This window comes from Panthera leo, chromosome A2 (genome assembly GCF_018350215.1).
Source record: "Panthera leo isolate Ple1 chromosome A2, P.leo_Ple1_pat1.1, whole genome shotgun sequence".
Taxonomy (NCBI): Eukaryota; Metazoa; Chordata; class Mammalia; order Carnivora; family Felidae; genus Panthera; species Panthera leo.
The window spans coordinates 52466337-52491843 of NC_056680.1; the positions used below are offsets into that span (position 1 = coordinate 52466337).

The 25507-nt window shown below is 40.7% G+C and overlaps 1 protein-coding gene and 1 long non-coding RNA gene across 9 annotated transcripts in view; one reads left to right on the plus strand and one right to left on the minus strand.

The window, feature by feature from the left end:
- ATG7 (autophagy related 7) overlaps window positions 1–25507 on the plus strand; it is a 246123-nt gene that overhangs the window by 60807 nt on the left and 159809 nt on the right. For all 8 annotated transcript variants that reach the window (XR_006195353.1, XM_042910910.1, XM_042910925.1 and 5 more), the window contains 2 exons: window positions 5020–5095; window positions 18584–18664. Coding sequence is in view for 7 of the 8 variants with exons in the window: in XM_042910910.1 (XP_042766844.1) it covers window positions 5020–5095; window positions 18584–18664 (157 nt within the window). In the remaining variant the exon portion in view is untranslated. The remainder of the gene's footprint in view (window positions 1–5019; window positions 5096–18583; window positions 18665–25507) is intronic.
- On the minus strand, window positions 18830–22570 carry LOC122203838. Its single transcript, XR_006195361.1, has 2 exons — window positions 21998–22570; window positions 18830–19062 (listed from the first exon to the last, which is right to left on the minus strand). It is a non-coding gene; the product is annotated as an uncharacterized LOC122203838 (long non-coding RNA).

Sequence of the window (25507 nt, forward strand, 5' to 3'; positions counted from 1 at the left end):
TTCGTGTCTCCCTTGGCCTTTTCTTGGCCTGACTCTTCTGAGCATTGTGTTGTTCTTTCTGTCCTCAAAAACACAAGACTGAAAAGCCTGGTCTGATTCATTGGCCTGGGGGGAACTTGTCATGTGATCTTTGGGGCTACATCTCTGCATCCTTCTGGAATTGACCTCTCCTGGAATTATTTGGTAACTGATGATAAGGAAAAACAAACATTTTGGTGGGGGCCTTTGGGACCTTCATGCTTTTATTCTGTTAGTAGGTTTTAATCTTAACTGTGAACATTTTGTAAGACAATGCATGAATCCCATGTGATAGAAATTGCACTGAGCTGTATGTGACATCTTCAGTGATACGGCCAAATGGGACTTTATTTTGCTTACACAGCAAGAAGCCTAGAGGCAGGCAGTCCGTAGTTGCTACACAGGCTTTGTTATGCTATCAGGGACTCAAGTTCCTTCTTACCATTCACTCAGCCACTCTTAGCTTTCTTCCTTATGCTTGCCACCTTGTGGTCAACAGATGATTGCTTCACCTCCAATGTTGCTTCTGTGTTAAAGTTAAGAACACATGTCAGCTTAGCTGAGGTTCCCCTCTTTTAAAGAGCTTTCCTGGAAGACTCACCCATTGATTCTAACCCCTGTATCACATGGCCACCCTTTGCTGCAGGGAAGACTGACAAATATGATTGTTTTGCTTGGGCATATTACCTCTCCAAAAAAAGTTGTGGTAAGATAGACATGGAGAAGGGTATTGGATAGGCAAACAGCAGTGTCTGCACACTAATTTTTTTAAATTATGCATATATTTTAAACCCCAGGAGAGATTATTATATAGTTGGTATTCATTATGTTTGGCTAACATTTTCCTTTTTTGTTACTTTTCATTTCCTTTTGCATCTTCGAGCTTCCAGCCGAGGCTATTACTCTTCTGCCAGAAGAATGCCTTTTATTATTAACTTCAGGAATGCTATGAACAAGATATTTCAATTTTTTGTCAGTCTGAGAATGTCTTTATCTTCATTCTTAGAAGATATTTGTGCTGAGTGTAGAATTCTAGATTGGTGGTAATTTTCTTTCAGCACATTTAGAGTAAAAAACTAGTGTTTCTGGCTGCTTTTATTGTTGTTGAGCAGTTTGGTGTTTATCTCACTGCTGCTCCTTTGATACAGTTTGTTTCTCTCCCTCTTCCCTGCCCTGAGTTGCTTTTAAGGTTTTCTTATTGTCTCTGGTTTTCAGAAGTTGGACTATCATATACCTACTTCTGTATTTATTCTGGTTGTGTTTTCTAGTGCTTCTTGAATCCATGGCTTGATGCTTTTCATCTGTTGTGTAAAATTCTCAGCCATTATCTCTTTAAAATATGACTTCTGCCCCTTTCTGTCTTCTTTCCTTTTGAGTCTTTGATTACGTATCAGAATTAACCTATGCTCTTTTCTGTATTTTCCAGTACTTTGTCTTTCCTTGCTTTAGTCTGCCCATTTGCTTTGGCTTCCAGTTTGCTAATTCCTATTTCTTCTGTATCTAAGATGTGTCAAGCCATCCACTGAGTTTTTTTTTTTTTTATTGTTTATTTATTTTTGAGAGAGACAGAGCATGAATGGGGGTCTGGGGGGCAGAGAGAGAGGGAGACACAGAATTCAAAGCAGGCTGCAGGCTCTGAGCTTCAGCATGGAGCCTGACACAGGGCTCGAACTCAACGAGCTGTGAAATCATGACCTGAACTGAAGTCAGAAGCTCAGCTGACTGAGCCACCCAGGCAACCCTGAGTTTTAATTATTTTATGTGTCAGTTCTAAAATTTCCATTTGATCTTATTTTATACATTTCCTGATCTCTACTGAAATTGTGACTTTGATCTTTTTCATTACTTGAAAACACTTAATTGTGTTTTTAAGTCCTTAATCAGATACCCCCATTATCTGGATCTCCTGTAAGTCTGTTCCTCTTGTCTATTGGTTTTTGGGTTGTTTATTTGTTTTTTGGCTTTTGGTTATCTATTATCTCCTCCAATACCTGGTATTTTTTTCTTTTCTTTTTTTTTTTTTTTTTGTTTTTGTTTTTAAACAAAACCTTTGTATTATGGAAAACTCAAACATACATGAAAGAAAAAACATACAGAAAATAATAAATGCCATTATATATACATACCATCCAGCCTCAACAGTTACCGACATATGGCCAGGCATTATTTATCTATACAGCTATCCACATTTTTTCTCTTCCCACTGGCTTATTTTATTTTTTTTATTATTATTTTTTTAATGTTTATTTATTTTTGAGACAGAGAGAGACAGAGCATGAACGGGGGAGGCTCAGAGAGAGGGAGACACAGAATCCGAAACAGGCTCCAGGCTCCGAGCTGTCAGCACAGAGCCCGATGCAGGGCTCGAACTCACGGACCGTGAGATCATGACCTGAGCCGAAGTCGGCTGCTCAACCAACTGAGCCACCCAGGTGCCCCGCCACTGGCTTATTTTAAAGCAAATCCAAGACATAGCATTTATCTTTTTATAATACCTTATGATAAAGTGTCCCTACTATTTTACATATAAAGACAAATTAAAAGTGATGCTTTCATATTACCTCATATCCAGTTAGTTTTTAATTTACCTCAGTTTCTCGAATCTGCTTCTTGTTGTTGTTGTTGTTGTTGTTGTTGTTGTTGTTGTTTTGCTTGGTTATTTTTGAATGACTACTGGACATTTTTTATGAAAAATTACAGAGATGAGGTAATTTACATTTCCTTCTGGCAAACTGCTAGGCAAAGTGGATTAACAGTACTAGAACTAGAATTAGGGCTTCTCTATTTCTGATTCATTCCCTAGGATGTAGCCCACCTTGTTCCCAGCCCAAAGCCTGGCATATTTTCCATAATTTCTCCTTATTGTCAGACCCCAAACTCTAGTTTTTCCTTCCAGTCCATTTGTCTGTCCATATAACTCTTCAGCCTCTGATCCTATAGCCACTGCTTTTGGAGGTTGGCAATCACTATGGCAGAAAGCTCCCTTTTGCAAATGCCTTGTTTACCTCATGGGCTTCTCTCCTCTCACAGATCTTGGCTCTGCTATTCTGCTATTGTGACAACCTGGTCTACCAATGCCATACCATTTTTTAAAAATATATTTTTTTAATTTATTAAACATTCATAGTGTAGTAAGCTTGCATGTGAGCATAGAGAAATGAGCAGGCTGGTGTGTTTTGCTTCAACTTGACCTTGGCTTTTTAGTAGTCTATATGTTTACCATACTGTATATATGTTATATTAAAGATACAAAACTTGGCACAATTGTGATCTGCTCCAGGCAAGAAGACCTTGCTTTATGACCTACAAACAGTAGATTCATCTTGTAATAAATAGAAGTGAGACAAAATTAATTAAAAAAATAGAATCAGTAACTGTTTTAAGGTTTATTTATTTTTGAGAGAGAGAGAGACAGAGACAGAGCACAAGTGGGGGAAGGTTGGGGGGGGGGGGGGACACAGAATCTGAAGTGGGTTCCAGGCTCTGTGTCAGCACAGAGTCTGACATGGGGCTTGAACCATAAACCATGAGATCATGACCTGAGCCGAAGTCAGACCCTTAACCGACTGAGCCACCCAGGTGCCCCAAATCAGTAATTTTAAGAAAGAAAGAAGGAAGGAGGGAAAAGACGAGAAAGAGATGGGGGAAAGAAAAGGAAAGGAAACAAAAAAGAAAATAAATGATTAAACACTTGAAGATTCTCTCCATAACTGTCTAAGGCTCTGCTGCCATGTGTAGGCTAATGAAGGCTGACTGAAGCCAAAAGGACGTTTACACCTGCCTATCTGACAAATACACTGTAATTTGTTTTTATTTGTCAGGTACTCATATAGTGCTTGCTTTGTTCTAGGCACTGTTCCAATCACTTTGCAGGAGTAACTCATTTAATCCTTATAGCAAACCTATTAGGAAAGAACTATTATCTGACCTGTTTTTGATGGGAAAATTGAGGCACGGGGAGGCTAAATTGTTGAAACTTACATAGCTGGTAAGTGGTAAAACGGGCCTTTCACTCAGCCAGTTTGGCTCCAAACTCTGTTTTTAATCACCCTGCTATACTGTTTGTAACACAGGCAGGAGAGAATTGAATTTTCAAAAGATTTGTTTTTCCAATTCTCAGAAATTAACTTGAATATTCTATTGATTTCATGACTCAAGGGTGTTTTTTTTTTCTTCTATGCAAAATCAAAAAGACGACCTCTGTACAGTGTTGGCGGCATACGTAGCTAGTCTGGGTGCAACAGAGTTAAGCGAAAATAAACAGCTTTTTTTTACTTCCTCTCATCTGCGTCATCCCCCTGGGCTACCCCTGCCTTCTCAGTGTCGTGCGGCCTCCTGACGGGGCATATCTGGGACCAAATCTTGGAGTGATGATTCCACGATTCCTTGATGCGACCCCTCTCTCTCCAGCGTTCACCCTGGTTGTAGGACAAAACCAGGTCTTATGTCGCGTGTCTTCTGTATCGTAAGGAAACATCTCACTGTTGTTCGGGAAGGAGTGCATTCATTCTCCTTCCCAAATAATCCCTCACTGTTCTGCCTCACAGTAGCATTCATATCACCTCAGTTAATTAAGGTGGGAAAGTTTTCCATTTCAAAATTTCAGTACAGAAAGGTGCCACGGTTTTTGACAAGACTCTCTCTCAGAGTCAGGGAGTTGACCTTAATTGACTTATCATATGCCAAGCATTGCACTTGGCAGTTTTTCCAACTTATTCCTGATTTAGTCCTCATAACTGTCTTGTTCCTATTTTATAGTTAATGCAGTTAATGGACCCAGAGCACAGAGAAGTTAAGCAGCTTGTCTGGGGTCACAAGCTCTGGCCTTTCTGACTCCAAAAATTCATGCTGCCTTTTTTTTCTTCTTCTCCCCTCTTCTTCCTCCTTCCCTCCAGCAGAAATTAGGTTTTCATTAGCTCTCCCCCTGGCCAAATTGTCCTCACAGGTGTCAAACATAAACTTTCGTTAAATGAGTGGCTCCAATTGTTTTTCTTTTCTCAGGGGCTATGCCATTGCCAGCAGCAGTGATGACCGCATGAATGAACCGCCAACCTCTCTCGGCCTTGTGCCTCACCAGGTTAGTGATCTGGAAATGAAGGCATAATTCTGGACCCGGTCCCAGCACTCAGAGGGAATGCATTTGGGGTCACTTGACCACACCATCAGCTCAGCCCACCACTTTTCCACACTTCTTATCCTCTAGCTGCCCTTGAGTTTCAGTGGGTTCACTTTAAGACCACCTACAAGGTATCCCATTCTGTAGGATGGCCGTGAGGAGAATTCATGAACAAGCAGCAGCATCCAGCCTTTGATGCATTTAGCATGTTGACCAAAGGTCTCATAATGGAGAAGCAAGAACAGACTTCGGAACTGGCCAGACGGCAGTTTAAATCCCAGCCCTACAGTTATTAAGACGGCCTTCCTTGGCCAAATCCCTAAACTTGTCTGAGCCCCAGTTTTCCCATGTATAAAATGGAGACAGTCATACTGACCTCACGTGGTAGTTGCAGAGACCAGAGATGGTCTGCAGAGGGCTCAACAGTGGCGCTGGCATGTCACAGGCCCTCAGTGAAGGTTGCTTGCTATTTTTGTTGCTGTCGTTTGTTAATATTATTGACTCCCTAGCTACATAAAAAGCCTTCTGGGTATGCATGGGAAAACCATTAGAGGTGTCAAAAAATCGGGTTTCTTTTCAGAAAAAGAATCTGAAGTATCATGAAAGAAGATCATTCGCATAGAGAGGGAAAGAGAAAAAAAGTAGTGGAACGAAAACTCAAATTCACGTTGCCTCGCCAGTAGTTTTGTTACTATGTTTTTTGGAGGAATGAAGACGTATTCCAATCTCACTTTTTGGAAGTCATTTCTCTAGGCACCATACGTGTATTTCAGTGTGTAAGAGGAAGGCTGACCCCTGTGAAGAGGTGATGGCACCCCACAGTCCTGTCTTGGGGTGTGAGGACAGGCTCAGAGCTGAGGGTGAGAGCAGCCCACTGAGCCCACATTTGTCTCCACCTGCCTCCCCACCACCTGCCTCCTGTCCTCTAGGACAGCCCTGTCATTTTCCATTTGAGGATTCGAATCAGAAGAGAGGACATTATTTGCCCAAAGCCACAGACACAGGCAGTGGATGAGCCAAAACCCACACCTAAACTTGCATTCCTACTGGTGTCCTTCGTGAAGTTTTGTGAGTGAAACTTCCCTGGCCTGCCCGATGGGAGCGTTCCCTTCAGGTCACTCCTCCAGCCCTCCTGCACTAAGACATCCATCAGACACCTTGTGTTAGGTCACTGACCCTCCCCAAGCTTCAGTTTCCATATCAGTAAAAGCAAGTGCTTTACCTCGTGTCCAGGATTATGTCTGTTATGAGGCTTTGTAAACCATAAAGCAGTGCAAATGCAGCTTTTCCAGTCTGCCTCACACAAGGTGCCATTTATTTGACATGAATGTGTTAATCTTTCTAGAGAGACATTTCGGGTAGGACCCAAAAGACGCTGTAGTAACCCTCCATCAGAAGGAAGCCGCCCTCCAGAGCCGACCCCTGTATTTATGCTCTCGAATCTCCTTCGAATCCCCACCCACTTCCCCTCTTCACATGTCTCCAGTCCCTTTCTTCTGACCTTGAGATGTGCCCTCATCTCCTTTGTAGATCTCGTACTGAGAAGGGCCTTAATTAAATTTTCAGTCATGCCCCTGCACTTCTTTCCTTCTTTAAGTCCTTTATGTTAAATCACGGTGGTTGTAGTTTTCTCAGTGCTGAGGCCAGAGGGCAAAACAGTCCCTTTATTGAAGGGGTCCAGCGTCAAAATGCATGTGCCCATGTTTTTAAAGTACTATGGCAACTAATCCCTCTCAGTGTCATTTACCCCCATTGAGCCTCACAATTGTTTGTCATTCACCGACTCTTCTAGTTCTTTCTCCTCGTTTTCAAATGTCTGAAGGATTATTTTGGTTGTTGGCCATCTCTTCATTTAGTCTTTTCAAAGGCTGAAGAATAACCCAGCCATATATGGAAAAAGCCCAGTGCTTGTGGGTGATTAGTTGCTTACATTATTTCAAGTTTCAAGCCTTTATTTTTAGCTACTATCTAAAAAAGACAGTGGAGAAAGAACTTTAAAATTAATCAGGGTTGTGTGGTTCCTATTTATAGGCTTTAAATTTCTTCTTCTTTTTTTTTTAAGTGGAGTAAGTCCATTTATGCAACTGTGTTTTGATTAGGAGAACATCGTTTCCACAAAAACACTGGGCTGTGTTGCAATGCCCTGCTGCAGACTCAGCACTTCCCTCCTCCTTTTCCTGGCTCTTCAGATTTCCTCTTGGATAGGAATTTAGTAAACCCCTTTTGTGTGCTTTGCATACAAAGAACAACCCGTGAGTTCCCTGGGCTCCTTTTTTTGTTCCCCAAAGGAGAGTGTGTGCTAATTGGCCCCTGTGGAAGGAGCTGTAGTAGAAAAGTGATAGCCCTTGGCCAGGAATCACAAGGGCCCCCCACCAGCAGCTCATTGTGTAATCTGGAGAAAGTTGCTTAACTTAGCCTGTGGGCTCTGTGTCTCTGCTCTCCATGTCAGACTGGGGAGGCATGAGGATTACTTAGTTGATCTGCCCGTGGGACCACAGGCAGAATTTGGCCCAGCCAGAGATTGGCCAAGTGCAGGAAAAGACTTGATTAGGCTCTGACATTGAGTGGTAGTCAGCCCCGGGGGGAAAAAAAAAAAAACCTCTGATTGATTTTGAAAACCATGAGAAAACCATTTGAAGGTAAGAAAATAGGCTTACGGGTTTATTCTTTTTTAAAAGTGTCTGGCCCAGTGTACATGGACGGGATTCTGCAAGCAGCCAGCAATAAGTGTAGCCCTCTTTCTGTCTGTAAAGACAATGATTTTGGCAATTTAAATCATCATTTTATTGATGTGTAAAATGCATCAACTCATACAAATCATTAAGTATACAACTTGGATTATCACAAAGTAAGCACCATTTATGTACCCAGCACAAAGATCAAAATAAAATGTTATCAAGCATCCCCAAAGCCCCCTTTGTGCTTCTTCCAATTATTATTGCATCCTTCTTACACACAGGCAAGCATCTCTTGACTCTTAACGCCATGGGACACCTTTGTCTAATTTGGACTTTCTGTAAAAGAAATAATATAGTATAGTGTCCTCTTTGGAGCCTGGCTTCTTTTGTAAAGAAAACTTTTTCATTGCAGATCTTAGCATAGTATTATTCCTTTTGCTTCCCATCAAGTGGGATCTTAAAAACAAACAAACAAAAAAAAGTTGTCTTTTCCTGGCTCCTGGGTGGTAGCTGAGTTATTAAAAAGTTAAAAAAAGGTATAGGCCATTCCTGATATCTCCGGGAAGTGATGGAAATTGGCAGCCTGTGGAGCTGCTGATCATTTGACTGGACCTCTGTCAGAAAATGAAAAACAAGGTGGCAGTCCAGTAGTCGTCCAAACACCACAGTCATTAATATAGCAGTCAGCTCCTATCCCACTTGTGGACCAGGCAGTTCACATTTTTTGTCTTTGGGTGAATGTACTCTTGGCTCTCAAGTACTGATGAATAAAGACCGTGAATATGTATGCCCTTCCTAGGGGTTTGGACTTGCCAACCCCATGGTTCTCTTGGGCTCTTGAATTCTTTCTTTTAATTACTTTCAGAAAAGCAGAACAAAGCCCAAACTAGGGCAGGACCCTGGGAGAGACCTGGCCTGGGAAATCTCGGAGACAAGTGTGATAGAGAGCTGGGGTCGCTAGTTATTTGGCCTGTCTGCACAGGCTGTGCCCCCACAAATCCTCAGGCCTTTAGCTTTTAATAAGCTCCCTTTGCTCGGAAATGCTTATTGCAGTGTGCCTCTGGGGATATGGATGGACTGACTGCTGAAGAAAGAGATTAAGAAGATAAGCAATAAAAGCCCATTTCCTGAGAGGTAGCCCAAGAAAGGGAGTCTCCTTCCCCCGCTGTTTCTATACCCGTCCGATTGATGATAATGGGAATGGCAGGAAAAAGGGAGAGTCTAAATGTCTGGTGTTTCTCTATATCAGATGTTGTGGTTTGTGACCTATCCATCCTCCCAGACCCCCTTCCATTCAGCTCTCCCATCAGCAGATGATTTCCAAACACTGTGCCAGGTACCATGATGTTCACAGAAGTTCAGTAACTGGCACAAGGTCACCCAGTGTTTATCCCCTTTTGCTTTTGGAGTCCTCTAAGGTTGTGGATATACCCTACACTATTTGGATGTGGTAGGACCTGGTTCCAGCTGGAGGCCCCTGAATAGAAAGAGGGATCTGGTACAAGGTCTAACAATATCCGTGCTTTCTGTGTGGGGCCCTAGAAGAAGAGACGGGGATTGGCCTTACTTGGTGCATGACGGAGGGGATGAAGTACACCTGGTGCCAGAGCTCAGCTGTGCCTTAGCATCTCTTGTCCCAGAGGACTGGGGCATAAGTTTACCAGTTCAAGGATGTTATTTGTGCCCTATGAGTTTTGCTCACCTGATGAAGCCGTCCTGTTTGAGAGGTCCCACGTGGGAGGCAGCCCAAAGTCTTTGTGATCATATAGATTCGATTAGAATCCTGCGTTTGCGTCTTAATTTCATTTTCATCCATCCATTCTTTAGCTCCTGTTACAAAAGGATTTGAGGCAGCTCTCATCACTTGTTACTATGTGGCCTTGGACAGGTTACCAATCCTCTCTGAATTTCATATTTTATACCAGTAAAATGGGAATAATCATGGGGCACCTGGGTGGCTCAGTTGGTTGAGCATCCCACTCCTGATTTCAGCTCAGGTCATGATCTCACAGTTTATGAGTTTGAGCCCCGTGTTGGGCTCTATGCTGACAGTGTAGAACATGCTTGGGATTCTCTCTCCCCTCTCTCTCTGCCCTTCCCTTGCTCTCTCAGTCTCTCTCTCTCTCTCTCACTCAAAATAAATAAATAAACTTAAAAACATGATTGTTACTTCAATGTTTAAAAAAAAATGGGAATAATTATATAATATACTCCTGGAATTAACGTACAGATTATATCACATTTATCAAGCACAGTTCCGGGCACATCAGGGACACTTGTAAATATTGGTTTTATCTTTCTCTTTCGCTTTTAATTAAAATGGTAAAATGGGAGCTTCTGTGCTCTGCTAAAAAGGAAATTACAAAGAATCTTCATAAAACTCTGGAAGCAATGAGTGTGTTGGGAAGGGTTGCAAAGACTGGCCAGCTCCATTCTGCAGGATTTTTCTAAGAATGATGGTGGCTCGTTTCCAGCTCAGTTCTTCTGTCCCTTGGTGACTCCAGTTTGATAAGGAGAGGTGGATCATTGGGAGTCGCCGACGCCATTGTCTGAAATGAAGATGACTGTGCTGTGCCTGGGGTTTTGCAATTGCTCAACTCCCCATTTTGACATTTATTTTGATTAAGACTCTTTTCAGCATCCAAGAGTGAGCTCTTGGAGTTTGGAGTTCATTTTTATTTATTCAAACTCCAAGCTCTAGAAGTACTGCCAGGCTTGCCGGAAGCTGGTGTGAAGTCAAGGCAGCAGGTTCCGTTGTGGCTGTGCTGCGCCTCCTCAGAGTGGCTATATGTCTGTGGGCGTTGGGTCCCTGCTCCCCATCGAGGCAAGGTGGGCTTGGAGCTCAGGCTGATTTCACTCAGTTTTGGCATACACACTGCCATGGTAGCCCAGAATGGAAGGGGCCCCTTTCTTCTCCTGATCTACTGACTTTGTAGCCAACTGGGCATAAATGACTGAAGATAATTTCATTTACCCAGGCCCTGATAGCCCCTATCTAGGTATTGTGTTTTTGGGTTTTGTAGGGCTGTGTGTTTGTTTGTTTGTTTGTTTAATTCCTATGGCCTTCTTTTTCCTTCTTCCTTTTTTTTTTTTTTTTTTACCTCCCCCATGCTCTGCAGCTGTCTTCCCCAAGCTTTGGAGCCAGAAGGAACAGAACTCTGAATCCTGGCTTGCCATTTAGTGGTTGTGGAACCTTGGGCAAGTGATGCTACTTCCCCAAGAAAGTTGTGAGGGTACATTGAGATAAGTGTGCAAAAACACCCAAGAGCACAGGGCACAGGGATGGTATTCCCTCTCTTCCTGTTTTCCATGTTATTCCAGGACATGCCTTCCCGCACAGCTTGCAAGGAGAGGGAGCAGCTGTTTTCATGGAAGAGAGAAAGGAGAGGGGTTAAGCACTGTAGGGGAGGGACAGGAGAGGCAGAGAAGATGGGTGAGAAAGATGCTTGGTGAGTTCGAGGCCCTGCAGGGCCGCAGGCATGCCAGTAACAGAGCTAGGAAAGCACAGTAAATAAGGTTGAGGGGAAGCAGTCAGGATCCGCTGGGCCAGTTGAAAGGCCTGGACCCTCACCCCAAAAGCAGTGGAAAGTCATGAGCTGGATATACCATGGTAAGATTTGGCTGCTGCCTGGAGAATGGACTGGAGGAGATCTAAGTGGGTCTGGGTATAGACTAGCCATATATATATATATATATACATATATGTGTATATATATATATATGTTAATATATGTATGTATATATATATACACACTACATATATGTATATGTGTATATATATACGTGTATATACATATACATATATATATATATATATACACACACACATGCATACATACACACACTGTATATATATTAGCTGGCCTTTATGTGGAAGACCGCCTAATCCAGGGGTTCCCATGTCCAGCTGTGCCTCAGAGTCACCTTGGGAGCCATTTCAGAATTACATTTCCCGGCCCTTTTCCAGATCCACTGAGTGACAGTCTCCAGAGACGTTAGGCATTTGAGAACCACAGCTTCAGTCTATTAAAAATAAATGGCTTCTCGGTGTCATCCTATGGGACAAAACACAATTCTCGTCAAGTTAACACAGACCAAATCCTGCTCTTTGAACATGCCTTTGAGTTTTGCGCTCCCATCAACATGAGTTCGGTTTCCAGAAGGACCCTTGACACCTTGTCCCTAGCACACACCTCCAGCCTAAGCATGTGTTCTGCCTGTGCGCCTATGGAGCTAATTAGGCATGCACAGGTGTGCCTAATGATTTGGGCTGCGATCACCCACTGTGCTGCTGGGACCGCTCAGGAGGGAGGCCAAAGAGAGTTTAAAGGCCCTGCTCTGAGACTTTTGCATATCTCCTGCCGGGTTTTTACTCCTGCTGATGAGGGAGCCTGTCCTGCTCACTAGGCCCTGTCAGCCAAATGCAAACACCACCTAGCTTTTGACCTGGGGGATTTCACCTTAGGCTGCTTTCACCCTTGTTGGGGCCTGTGGGCCATGAGAACTAAGGGAGCCAAGAAACCACAGTGGATTGTGTTTCTTCTAGGTTCTGTCATTCCCAGGTGGGCCTTTAAGGATTCAGGGGGTAGCAGTGATACCTCTGATTTTTTTTTTTTTCCTAGAAGGCAATGCAGAAAACTGAAGCTGGAGATTATTTTGAGCATGGGAGACTGGGGGGCAATACGGACTTATAATTTTCCTTTGTGCCTTTCTGAACTGTTCTGAGAATGTTAAGATTATAAACAGTTTTTTTTTTATTTACCCTTTTGAGGTATAATTTATTTTTTTAATGTTTATTATTTTTGAGAGAGACAGAGACTGTGTGAGTGGGGGAGGGGCAGAGAGAGAGACACACACACATATATACATACATACATACATACATACATACATAATCCTAAGCAGGCTCCAGGCTCTGAGCTGTCAGCACAGAGCCCAACTCGGGGCTAAAACTCATGAGTTGTGAGATCATGACCTGAGCCGAAGTCGGACGCCCAACCAACTGAGCCACCTAGGCGCCCCTTGAGGTATAATTTATGTATGCTCATTTAAGTGTGCATTTTAATGAATTTTGAGTGCATACACTCCACTCGTATATAACCACTACCACTCCAAGTGAGATACAGAACATTCCCAATCACCCCCAGAATTTGCTTTGTGCCTTTACTTGGTTAATATCCCCACCCTCAGTCCTAGGCATCCACAGATCCATTACCATATGGGCCATTTAAATTTTTTCCTTATTCTTTTCTGTGTTGAGAGGAAAAAAACAATATAAACTTAAAAAATAAAATGTGCAGGGAAGCAGGCAAGGTTTGGCCCCTCTAAGGAATTGCTCTTACTAGCCTGAAAGTTAGGTGGAGAGGCCTATGTGTGTTTGTAAAATTAGCACTTTCCCCCTCTCAGTATTCAGAGGAGGTGATTTAAAAGGAAGTTAAATATTTAAATATTTTGTTTAAATACGAAAATGGGAGTAAATCTCCTGTTGGAGTATGGGTTATTTTTTGTTGTTGTTTGCTCTTCTGTTTTCTGTCATGGGCTCATTGTTTTTATTTATAGGTAGAGTTAAATCTTTAAAAATAGTTCTTTAATGCCTGCCCCACCCCCATAAGGAAAGATTGACAGCAAATACTAATAATAGACTAAGAGGTGACAGTAAACTGTGTGCAGTCCCCAAAGTTAGAGAACTTATCTTGAGCAGTGTCGGGAGGCCTTACTTATTAGTTCCCATGTGGATGGGGAAATGACTTTAATATCATTTTATAAAGCCTTTTCATTTGAACATTATTTAGGATGTGGGCAAAATGAGGTGTGGTGGTGCTATCTTTAGAAAACATGGAAAGAATGAGAGGTTTGCTAAATGCTTCCATCTGTTTTCTGACATCTAACAGGAGATGTTGAGTGTTTAGAGCAAACCACAGGAAGGTGTGAATAAGGTTGGTAACCGAAAGCCCCTGTTTCACATGCTTGCCTGATGAGAATCACCTGGGGGCTCTTGTTAAGCATACTAATCCTCAGGCCTTACCCCAGGCCTTTTGAATCAAGTTCCAGGGGATTCTTCTTATCGGGCAAATTCAGAAAAATGCTGAATGAGCATAATGCTTCCTATACCTTCTAAGTAGGCACACTTCTAAGTAGGAAGGTGATGGTGAGTTTTTCTCTGCCTAAGCAAAGGACAAATCCTTATAAACTTCTTGGATTGTGAATTGAGGACTGGCCTCTTAAATAGGTGTGAAAATATTTATAAGGATTTTGCCTAGGGTACCTGGATTTTAGATTTCTCTGCGATTTCTGTGCATGTCTAAGGAAGGGGCTAAAATTTTAAGTAGCAACCTCTGCTCTTTAAATTTTACACATTTCTTGTAAGCTTGAGGGAATGCAGAGCATATTGTGGAAGCTCAGTGCATTTTTAATACTGGGGATTTAAAGCATTGTTGATGGGGAAGGGCTTCAAATTGCCTGGAAAATGTAAATGGTGCTAAGTTGGAGTTTTTCTTGTGGTCTGTCTGGGACTTGTTTTCTGTGTATAGTTCAGATATGAATAATTTGATAGGCTTTGGGATTTTTGTGTTTTTGTCATTCATTTCATAATAATATGCAGTCTCTCTTATAAGCATATCACTGCGCCGTGGGCAAATGTATATAGTTCAACCTGTGTCTTGCCCTCTAAAAGCAAGAGAAATAAAAAAATATTTTTAAGTAATAGTAGCACACAAGCTGATTCTAAAACTCAGAGAAAGACAAATGACCCAGAATAGCCAAAATAATCTTGAATAAGAAGAACAAAATTAGAAGACTCGCACTTCCCCAATTTTAAAACTGATGACAAAGCTACTATAATCAAGACAGTGTTGTACTATCATAAGGATAGATTTATAGACCAACAGAATAGAACTGAGAGTCCAGAAATGAACCTTTACATGTATGGTCATTTGATGACCATTCAACTGGGGAAGAAGAGTCTTGTCAATGAAATGCCGGGACAACTGGATTTGTACATGCAGAGGAATGAATTTGGACCCTTAATGTACAAAAGTTAACTCTAAATGATCATAGACATAAATATAACAGCTAAAACTGTAAAACTGGAAGAAAACTTAATAATCCTCATGACCTTGGGTCAGACAATGGCCTCTTGTATATGACACCATAAGACAAAGCAGCCAAAGAAAAAATAAATAGGACTTCATGAAAATAAAAAGTCTTGTGCTTCACAGGACACCATCAAGAAAGTGAAAAGATGACCCACAGAAGGGGAGAAAATATTTGCAAATCTTATGTGAAAAGAAACTTCTATCCAGAATATATATATAAAAAAAAAAAAACTCTTAAAATTCAACAATGAAAAAATCCAGTTTAAAATTTGGCTAAGAATTTGAATGGTCTTTTCTCCAAAGAAACTATATACATGGTCAAGAAGCACATGGAAAAATGTTCAACGTTATTAGTCATTACAGAAATGCAGACCAAACCTCAATGAGCTACCACTTCAGACTCACTGGGATGGCTGTACTCAAAGAGACCGTATGAAGTGTTGACCCTGAAGTCAGAAACGTAATATGGTACAGTCACTTGGGAAGAGTTTGGCAGTTCCTTAAAATGTTAAACATATAGTTACCATGTGACTCATTAATTCCTAAAATAATTGGAGTTACTGTATCTGCCCAATTTTGTAGATACCCAAAAGAAATGTTCAACTGATGGATAAACGAAATATGGTGTATCTATTTAACAGAATACTATTTGGCAATAAATAGGAATGACGTACAGATACTTGATGTAAAATGCATGAGAACATGCTAAGAACAAGAAGCCAGTCTTGTATGATCCCTTTCTAGGAAATAAGCAAAATAGACAAATCAGTAGAGATAGAAAGTAGATTAGTGGTTTCCTGGGGAAAGTGAAGAATGGGCACTAATTGTTTATAGGTTCAGTGTTTCTTTTTGGGGTGATGGAAATGTTCTGAAATTAGATATTGGTGATAATTATTCCATGAATGTACTAAAAGCCTCTGAATTGTATACTTTAAAAAGATAAATTTTATGGTACATGAATTATATCCCACTAACATGCTGTTTTTTGTTTTTGTTTTTGTTTTTTTAATAACTAACGGAAGGTATTTAGTGATAAATATCAAAAGGAAGGATTCCAGATGATGAAACATTGTCTCTATGCTTGGTGTAGGTAGATTGAGGATTTATGAAAGAGGTGTGTTTGCATTGAGTGGCTTTTAAGGAAGATGAAGACTTGGCTATGTAGCTGTTTCCAAAAGGAAGAGTTCTGAGTCACAGAATTCAGCCTAAGATGAGGTCAGGAACTCAGGAATGTCTTTGGAAGTTCAGCTTGGTAGTTATACGGGGCCAGTGACAAGTTTCAATTTAAGACATAACTGGAAAGTCAGGATGGTCCCAGATGAGTGGGGTGGGGGTGGAATCTTGAATGCCAGCATAAGGAATTTTCTGCTGTAGAAAATTAATAAAAAGTGACACATCTTGGAGCTGTGTATTGGAAAAATTAATCAATGGCAAAATGTTGCATTAAATGGAAGGGAGAGAGCTCACCTGTGGAGATAACCATTAGGAGTCTGATACAATTGGTTTGAGAAGGTTTTCCTTTTTAAAATTACCTGAAACTAATTGATTGAGCCCTGGGCCTTCTGATACCAACTTGGTGAATTTGAAAGGCCTCATACACAGATGTTATTTTTACTTCATTTCCTGAGAAAATGAATCACAGTTTCCTAGTAAAGAGCTGTCTGGGGGTGCTAAACAATAGTGTGTGGGCCCATGCTTGGCCAGTCCATTCATTTTGGTTTCTTTTTCTTCTGTTACTCACTACCTGTGTTTTTTGTTTTTATTTTTTCCTTTCCTGACTTCCTTCCTGCTTGGTCTTCTGTCTCTCTTAACTTCAAAGCTTTCACCTTCCATCTGCAATCATGAGACAGTTTAGCAGAGAAAATTGCCAATATTTCTTTGTACAACGTAAAACTAGATATTAGTTGTAGGAGAAAAAAGAATGAAGAAAATCTTTTCATGAAGCCCATATGGAGGCAGTAATATAGGCTGTATCAGTGAATACTTTAATGGAAAATATGCAAAATATGATAACATTTTTCCTTAAGTGAATTTAATATAAAAGGAATTGAGGTGTGAGAAGGCTCACTGTGAGAATTCTTTTAAGCCTGTAACTTGCTGATCTCATAGGATCTCAGCATTCCCATTTATGACCTACTTCAAAAGTCTTTTCCAGAAGTTTGATGTCTCCTGTTTTGGTATCCTGAATAGCAAACTTAAGACCCCGATTGTGCCTCCAGTCCTGTATGGTGAAATGGTCACCCACATTCCTGAGACTGAAAGAACTAGAAGATTGTCACATTTTCACAGGTTCACAATGAGGCCATCTAACTAATCTCAGCTATCTAATTTATCATTTCTACCAAATGGTCTTTTGATCTTGGATTGCATCATTAAGGGTATTTGAAAGATTGCCATGGCCATTTCGATTTTCCAGTATGAACATGAAATTAGACAGGTACAGTGTGGGCATGAAGGTGGAGTTGTCACATTGCAGCAGGAAGCCTGTTTGTTTAAAGAGTTTGTCGGGTTTTGTTTATTTTTCTTTTGGGGTGAGTGTGGGTAGGGTGGCTAAAGGCAGGAAAGGTGAGGCTTGGTCCTTTTGCTCTTTTCAGGTGACACTGTTGATTTGTGTTGAGACCTAATACCGAAAACAAACCTGTGATACCCTGCGAGAAAGGGAGGGAGGGGGTGAGGTAGGAGAGTAGGGGGCAGGAGGGAGGGTCAGGGCCACGTTTGGAGTCAAGACTCCTATTTTTGAATCTTAGCTCTGCCACTTTGTGTTTTCCTGAGCCAAGTTGCTTCACCTTTCTGAGCCTGAGTTTTATCAACATAAAATGGGGGCAGTTGGGAAGATGAAATAAATTAACTCATGAGAGGATTCATGTTGTCTGACTTATTATAAATGCTGAGTCCTGTGGACACTTCAGAGTTTATCATTCATGTTTTTTGTAATAATATGTTAATGATATACACAACAGTTTAAAACTCTCCTTTTGGTGTAAGTATAGTTCTAGAGAGGTATAATGTTCTCAATAAAGGACTTAAATCATAGTTTGTGGAACCTGGTTACTTACAGTGGATATCCTTTAAAATGGCAGCCAGTTGTAGTCTAGAAGTTTATGCTCAAGGTGGCACTGTTTCCCCATAAATTTGGTGATTTTTTTTTTTTTTTTTTTTTTTTTTTTTTTTTTTTTTTTTTTATCCCTGTCTGTTTCAAGTCAAGCAAATAACTGGATATATATTTAACACCTTCTCTGCCTCGGATAGTCCCCAGGCCTTCTCACCTGTGACACCCCACCCACTATCATACCCTAGATACTCAAGTTTACCAATATTCACTATAACTTGCATGTGAGAGGTGAGCCATCATTAAACTAGTTGATCTGTTAAATTTTTTAAGACATTTCTTACAATACTTTACAGTTTAATGCTTTCATTTTGTATTTTGGTGTTTTTAGGTCTCACATACATGAAAAGGTTGTAGGCCCCGGCTCCTAATGTAATAAAGGACATGATACAGTTCTTCCTCAAACTGATTGTGGTACAGGGGAAAATCTCTATGCCGAACTTTATTTTTGCTAGTAATCTGTATCAGGACCACCATATTATTTGCCACTTCTTGTCAGAAACTACAAATACGTTTCACAGGTATGGGCGTTCTGAGCTTGATGTGAATTGTTTTGTTTTGTTTTTAGATCCGGGGATTTCTGTCACGATTTGATAATGTCCTTCCTGTCAGCCTGGCATTTGACAAATGTACAGCTTGTTCTTCCAAAGTAAGTCACTCTGCATTTGAGGGACTTGGTTTTAAAACTGAGCCCATCACTGTACCAGCAAGAGGCACTGAAACCAACTGAGAACTTTTCGGCAGGGAGGGGTGGGGTCTAAAAAACTGGAAAGGATTTTCTAGGTGTTGCTTATCTGTATTCATTCTCAGAGAGAAACCAGCCTGAGAAAGTTTGATTTATTGTGTACAAAGAGAGACTGAATTAGATAATACAGTTCTGTATCGATACTTGCATCATGTTAATTTTCAGCTTGAATATGAACTTCAGTAGGTTTTGTTCTTCCCCTGAGGTTCCTCCTTTGCATGGACCATCATAGAGCAATTTTTAAGTGTTACTCAGACGAGGGGGGGATACTAGGCAGTCCTGGTGGTATGTCTTTTGGAGATCTACATAATGACAAAAAATAAACAGAGATTAGGGGCCTGGATAGGGAGCCCATCAAAGGGCCCCTTCAGCTTTGATCTTTCCAGAGGCTCTAAAAATAGAGCTGGTATGTCCTCCATTGTAATGGGAAACGGCTGATGTATCTCAAAACCACAGTGATGACATCTCATTTTTTTTTAATTGTTTTAACGTTTATTTATTATTGAGAGACAGAGACAGAGCATGAGGAGGGGAGGGGCAGAGAGAGGAGGAGACACAGAATCTGAATCAGGCTCCAGGCTCCGAGCTGTCAGCGGAGCCCAACGCGGGGCTCAAACTCACAAACTGCAAGATCATGACCTGAGCCAAAGTCGGACACTTAACCGACTGAGCCACCCAGGTGCCACACATCTCATTTTTTAATAGGTCTAGATATAGTCTAAGTTAGCTGTGCCTGTATACCGTGTGTTATAGCTAATTTTCTTTTGTATGCCTCTAAGCCTTCTGATGCTCAGTGATATAACCTGGGTTTTTAAAACCCAAGCTTATTGACAAGGCTTTCATGTTCAAGCGTTATGCAAAATAGAGTTGGGATCATTAATCCCAAACTCTGGCCTCTCAGTTCTAATTTAGGACTTCTTTGCCACGTAGCCTACATTTGGCAGTATGGAAGGGATTGAATTCTAGGGAAATTCCCTCCACTCTGAGTTGATAAGGTTTAAAAAACAAAAACAAAAACAAAAACTTTGGGGCACCTGGGTGGCTCAGTCGGTTAAGGGTTCAACTTCAGCTCAGGTCATAATCTCAAGGTTTGTGGGTTTGAGCCCCACATTGGGCTCTGTGCTGCAGCTTGGAGCCTGGAGCCTGCTTCAGATTCTGTGTCTCCTTCTCTCTCTGCCCCTTCCCCACTCACACTTTGTCTTTGTACCTCTCTCAAAAATAAATAAAAAAATAACAAAAGTAAAAATAAAAAAACGTTACTTGGGTCATATCCTATGAGAAGCACAATCCTAACCAGGTTCTCTAACAGCTTAACTCAGATTTGAGAATGTTGATAAATTTGGTTAATTTTTGTTGCTTAAACATTTAGAGCAGTTTTTTTTTGTTCAAAAAGTAAACTGGGGTACCTGGGTGGCTCAGTCAGTCAAGTGTCTAACTTTGGCTCAGGTCATGATCTCACGGCTCACGAGTTCGAGCCCCGCATCGGGTTCTTTGCTGACAGCTCAGAGCCTGGAGCCTGCTTCGGATTCTGTTTCTCCCTTACTCTGCGCCCCTCCCATGCTCATGCTCTGTCTCTCTCTCAAGAATGAATAAACAGTAAAAAAAAATTCAAAAAATAGGGGCGCCTGGGTGGCTCAGCTGGTTAAGCACCCGGCTCGTGATTTCAGCTCAGGTCATGATCTCATGGTTCATGAGTTCAAGCCCTGTATTGGACTCTGCACTGACAGCACTGGAGCCTGCTTGGGATTCTCTCTCTGTCTCTCTCTGTCTCTCTCTGTCTCTCTCTCTCTCTCTCTCTTTCCCTCCCCTGCTTGTGCACAAGTGCTCTTTCTCTCTCTCTCTCAAAATAAATAAATATGAAAAAAATAAAAAATTAAAAAAAAATTAAATTATGAACCATAATTTAAAAAAGAATAAAAAATGAAGTAAACTAAGCAGTGTTATTATTATGCATCCCAAGTGTCCGTGTTGGGATTTAAAGCTTACCACTTGGTCACTAGTTACTCATAAGTTAATTTTTTTTGTCATCTCTTTGAGATATCTTCTATCTGTTCAAGTCAAGGCCTCAAGGATGTCTACATGCACTTCTGTCTTCAGAAATGCAAGTTTAAGATTATATGCTTTATAGTGAGCACATTTTGTTTTCTTTGAATGGCTCAGTTAATTGGTCTCAAAATAACTTGGCAGTATTAATTTTCATACTGAAGTCATTTGGCACAGGTGCCCAAAGATTTTCTGTGGCTTTATGCAGATTAGACTAGTCAATGAAATAAAGATAATTGGGTTTTCTAAGTGAAATGCAAGCACTCCGATTCCTTCTTGTTGACTTTCTTAATTGAGTTAGTCCTGGAGATACTGTTTGTGAAGAATCACAAGCATACCAGCTAACCAAGGTCCCTTATTTTCTTTGAGAAAGAATCGCTTTGCATTTTTCTTTCACACTTATTGTAAGCATTACATTAAATACAGGTATCACTTTTTTGTTAGCAAACTTAATTCTTCTTGGTGGTCATTCTGAGAGTCCTGCTTTACATAAACATGTTGGACGATTTACTACAAACTGCCTTGGATTTTAACAGCTGTGCTATTCCCATAGCGATCACTTTTCATGTGGTCTGGGTATTAAATTTCTTTTGTGCTGAAAAGGTTGCTTCACTGGCGCACGTATTTCCTTACAGTAGAAACACGGCCTTTACTTACTTGGCGAACTTCTTTATTCGCTTAGGAGAATGTCATTCTCTATTATCTGCAAACCCAACATTAATACTTTGAAATGACAAATCCAATTACAGTTTCATCTCTGTGCATGTGAATTTTTCTTAATGCATACTTAGCATAATATTTTTATACTGAGTCATATCATAGTTGTTATTGTTTCAGAAAGATTCTTTGGGGCTAAAAATGACTTTTTAAAAATTCTCCTTTGATATCCATGAAGTAATTTTTTCCTGTGGTAGTTTTTGATATTTTTGCTTCCCCCCTCCCCCTCCAGGACCAAGGCCTCACTTGTGTCTTAATTTAATACAAATGCAGGCAGAAAGATGGGGGAGATAGAATAAGCTCTCAGTGCCGAGTAATAATGCTCTGTTGATTACCGTGTTTATATACATGTATAGACCTTTTATAAGGCCTGAGGTGGGGAAAAATATACTTCTCTGTGACTGGGAAGGCTGAATCATCTACACATAAATCATTTCTTATCTTGTTTGGTTTTAACTTGGCACTGTTCAAACTTACAGAAAAATTACTGAAGAATCTGGAGGAAGAGGGTAGTGAAAAGGCTCTTTCGTTCCAATTTCCGTATATCATAAGACTTTCTAAAATGACAATGTCTGCCACTGGAATTTCAAAAAATCGTATTTGAAGCTATACAAGTTGTTTTTAGTTCTCAAAAGGAATTTAGAACTGAGTCAAGTTTTGTAGATTGCTACCAGAGGGAAAAATAGAATTTTAAAACCAATGTTCTTAAAAGAATTTCTCATGATACATTGAATTAGTTATTATGAACTTTCACCTAAATATTTTGGGGGGAAGCTTTCTATTTTGATATAATTTTACACTTACAGAAAAGTTGGAAGAATAGTGCAGGGAACCTCCTTATATTATACCCAGATTGACCAATTGTTTCTATTTTGCCCCATTCATGTATGTGCCCACTATCCTCCCTCCCTCCTCTCTTCTTCCTCCCCACCTTTCTCTTTTTCTTGAAAATTTGAGAGTAAGTTGGAGACCTTGTGGTTCTTTCCAACTAAACACTGTACTTCAGTGTGAATTTTCCTAAGAAAAAGGAGTTTCAGGCAGTTTAATGTTGCCACAATACTAATCTAATCCAGTCTGTATTTCAAATGTTATTTGTACCAGAAATGTTCTTTATTGTTTTTTTCTCCCAGTCCAATTCAGGATCTAATTCAGGATCGAGCATGAATTTAGTTATCATATCAATCTGGAAAAGTTCCTTAGCCTTTCTTTGTTTTTCTTAACCTCAATATTTTGATATTTTTGCCAGTTATTTTGTAGCATTTCTCTCATTTTGGGTTTGTCTGATGTTTCCCTATGATTAGAGTCAGGTTATGAATTTTTGGTAGAGGTACCAAAGATGTGATGATATATCTTTGTGTCAGGAGGCACATAATGTATTTTATCTCCTTTGGTGATGCTAATTTTCCCCTTCCTATATTTGTAACTACCTTCCCCAATGGTGAGAAACCTGGCTGTCATTATCCTGGATGTATTTACTCACTTCTCAAGTCTGGAATACATAGAAAGTAGTTGTTTCGTTTTTTTGTTTTTTTTTTTTAATGTGTTTATGTTTATTTATTCTGAGAGAGAGCAGGGGAGGTGGGGGGGGGGAGAAGAGAGAGAGAAAGAGAGAGAAGAACCCAAGCAGGCTTCTCACTGTCAGCACAGAGCCCGATGTGTGGCTTGATCCCACAAACTTTGAGATCATGACCTGAGCTGAAATCAAGAGTCAGACACTCAACCAACTGAGCCACCCAGACGCCCCCATGGAAAGGGAGTTCAAAACTGCTAGCCCATATTACTGCAGAAAATAAACCTACTAATTAGAGTTCGATTTTTGTGCGTGGTTCTTATTTCCTAGGTAGAATTTATATACAGTGGAATGCATGAATCTTAAGAGAGAACACTTCTTTATGTTTTGACAAATGTACACATGTATGTAACCCACGTTTCAATCAAGATATAGACTGTTTTCCTTCAGCTCAGAAAGTCCCCTTGTCCTACTTTCCGGTCTGTCTAGAGGAAGGGGGACAGTATGTTGAATATTATGACCATTTTCTTTGCCTATAAGGAGAAAGCTGAGCACCTTCTGGTGTTTTATGCAACCATAGCCCAGTTCCTGGGACCCAGAAGTTGACTAGAAACTTGTCGTGGATCAGTAGTCCAGAGCAGGGCTGTGCCTGCGGCAACTGCATGTGGATATTCTTGTGGTTATTGCACAGTCTGCCACCCATAATCTTTGTGATGCTGCAGGAATAGCCTTTTAGGAAGAAGCAGGCCCCATTCTTTGTTTTCATACCATCTGGGACTTGCCCACTGCACAGATGTAGCAAGATGTGCCCAGAAACCTGATCTTGGGATTTTAATTAGCAATTAGCAACCCTAATAATACCTTTGGTGTTTACTCTGCCACAGGCTCTTCTGTTGATGGGTTATGATTAAACTTCCCAAAGTGATTGCTGTTAACCTTTTGTGTGCATCTGTGTTCTGTGTCTTGAGGAACGATAGGGGTGTAGGAATAGTACATGTTAGCTGGTATCCTCATAGAATAAATTATATGTTTTTGTTTGTTTGTTTGTTTTTGCCTTTATCCTAGCCAACCATTCGATTTTTTTTTTGTATTACGTAATCCTAACTTTCTTCTATCATATTTCCTTATTACTTAAAAAGCATGAGATAACAGTATTCAGCTTAGCTACTTAAGCTTTGTATAAGAAAAAAACTGTCCCTGAGCAATCTGGTGCCTGAGATTCTACAAATGCACCCTTTAGAGGATAGAAAGACAAGTCATAGGGGTGCCTGGGTGGCTCAGTTGGTTAAGCAACTGACTTTGGCTCAGGTCATGATCTCAGGTCTGTGAGTTCAAGCCCCGCGTTGAGCTCTGTGCTGACACCTTAGAGCCTGGAGCCTACTTCAGATTCTGTGTCTCCCCCTCTCTCTACCCTTCCCCTGCTCATGCTCTGTGTCTCTCTGTCTCTCAATAATAAATAAATGTTAAAGAAAAAAATTAAAAAAAAAAGACAAGTCATAGATATGCAAAGAGAGGTTAAAGTTTTGCTGTATGGCTGTTAGCTGGTATTCATTTTATTCAACTGCCATTTGAGTCCCTGCAGTGGACAAAGATGATAAAAATAGCCACTGCCTTTAAGGAATGCTATCTAGAGGATGAGACTGACCTATAAACCAGCAGTGATATATAAACCATATCATGATATGCTCTGCAGTCAAGGTACATCCTCTTGTGGTGGTGTCATATTCCTACTCATTTTTCAAACAGGAGAGAACGGGGTGGTCTTGCAGAAAGTGACTTCTGAGTTGATGTTAAAGGATGAGTGGGAATTTCTAGAAACACGTGGGAGATAGAACAAGATGAAGGCATTGTAGACAGGGGGGATTGCATGAATAATAGTCACAAGAAAGAAAACATGGCACATTTATGAAGCTGTTCAGTATAGCAGTTGTGACAGAGTACTGGACACCCAGGTCCGTACAGACTGTCCTGTTTGTGAGTGTTATTTCAATTTCAGCTCTTCTTGAGTTGGAATCTGGTGGACTTGGTCTAGCATTTGAAGCTGCCATTTTGAATTTTACAATTCCATTTAAAATGGTTTCTCATCTAGCACCAATCATAGGGAGTTTCCTAGCCTAAGGAGTCCAGCAGCTGCAACAGGGTGGTGTAGAGGCCAGGAAGTCATTCAGGGGATTTCCAGGGTCTTGGCTCTGAGTCCCTTGCTGGCTGCCTGAGTGACCACAAGCAAGGTGCTCCCTGCTCTGTCCACCTCCTTTACTTCTTTTGTTAAATGAGTTAGTCAGATGAGAAAAGCTTTGGCTCTCTATTGACACTCAAAGTTAGTAGCTCTTATATTTTCCTTTCTTAATTTTATTCTTTATTCCACAGCAATCTATTTTAATTATAGAAAAATCAGAAAATATATTTAAGGTTAAAGAGGATAATCAACCATATTCCAGCCACTCAGACCACAGTTAGCCATTGATCTCTGCCCTTCT